This window comes from Ailuropoda melanoleuca, unplaced genomic scaffold (genome assembly GCF_002007445.2).
Source record: "Ailuropoda melanoleuca isolate Jingjing unplaced genomic scaffold, ASM200744v2 unplaced-scaffold8391, whole genome shotgun sequence".
In the NCBI taxonomy this organism is placed as follows: domain Eukaryota; kingdom Metazoa; phylum Chordata; class Mammalia; order Carnivora; family Ursidae; genus Ailuropoda; species Ailuropoda melanoleuca.
In genome coordinates, this window is record NW_023253760.1 from 1 (window position 1) to 918 (window position 918).

Below are 918 nucleotides of genomic sequence, written 5' to 3' on the forward strand. Positions count from 1 at the left end.
TGAGGGCTTCTTCCTTTGCATCATGGCCTTTGACAGGTACCTTGCCATCTGTCATCCTCTACATTACCCACGCATCATGACTAAACAGCTGTACACTGGCCTTGTCATCTTCAGATGGTCGGGTGGGCTCATCCTCTCCCTAACCCCAGTTGTTCTCACTTCACAGTTGCCCTTCTGTGGCCCAAATACCATCAACCATTTTTTGTGTGATCCTGTCCCACTGATGACGCAGTCTTGTTCTGAAGACACCATAACTCAGCTCATTTATTCTACTTTCAATGCTATTTTCATGATTGGCACCTTCCTCTTTATTCTTTGCTCCTATGCTCTGGTGATTCTGACTGTGCTATGGATGCCCTCATGCGCTGGAAAATACAAGGCTTTCACCACGTGTGCTTCTCATTTGGCTGTTGTCATCCTGTTTTATGGCTCCATTATGGTGATGTATATTAGTCCTGGATCAGGACACCCAGTGAAAATTCAAAAATTCATTACCTTATTTTATTCTGTGATAACACCCCTCTGCAATTCTCTAATATATAGCCTCAGGAACAAGGAGATGAAGACTGCTCTGAGGAATATCTTTGGGACTGAACACGGTGTTCATAAAATGTAAATGAGAGTTGAATTCCATCTCTCAAGTGCAACTTACCTTAATAAAACATGAGTAATATATTTGTCCACAAATTAAGTTTTCTTAAGGAACTACTACTATCATCTTAAACACCACTCACGACAAGATGCAGTAGTCTTATTCAGGGATATGTTTTAGCAAGTGGATTCAATTTTGTTTTGAGTTAAATATCAAGTAAGTGAAATTTTAGTATCTAAGGCCATTAGTCCTTCTATATGTAATTCAATTTCTAAAAAGAAGAGTCTATTGTGCATTTCAGAGTTGAAGCAACTGTTACACGTGTA

At 39.7% G+C, this 918-nt stretch overlaps 1 protein-coding gene across 1 annotated transcript; it reads left to right on the top strand.

Moving 5' to 3' along the window:
- Nucleotides 1-4: 4 nt before the first annotated feature.
- On the top strand, nt 5-616 carry LOC117800847 (olfactory receptor 11H6-like; the record flags this gene model as incomplete). Its single annotated transcript, XM_034653396.1, has 1 exon — nt 5-616. A coding segment is annotated over one exon (612 nt), but the record flags the coding sequence as incomplete, so codon positions are not given.
- Between the last annotated feature and the right edge of the window lie 302 nt (nt 617-918).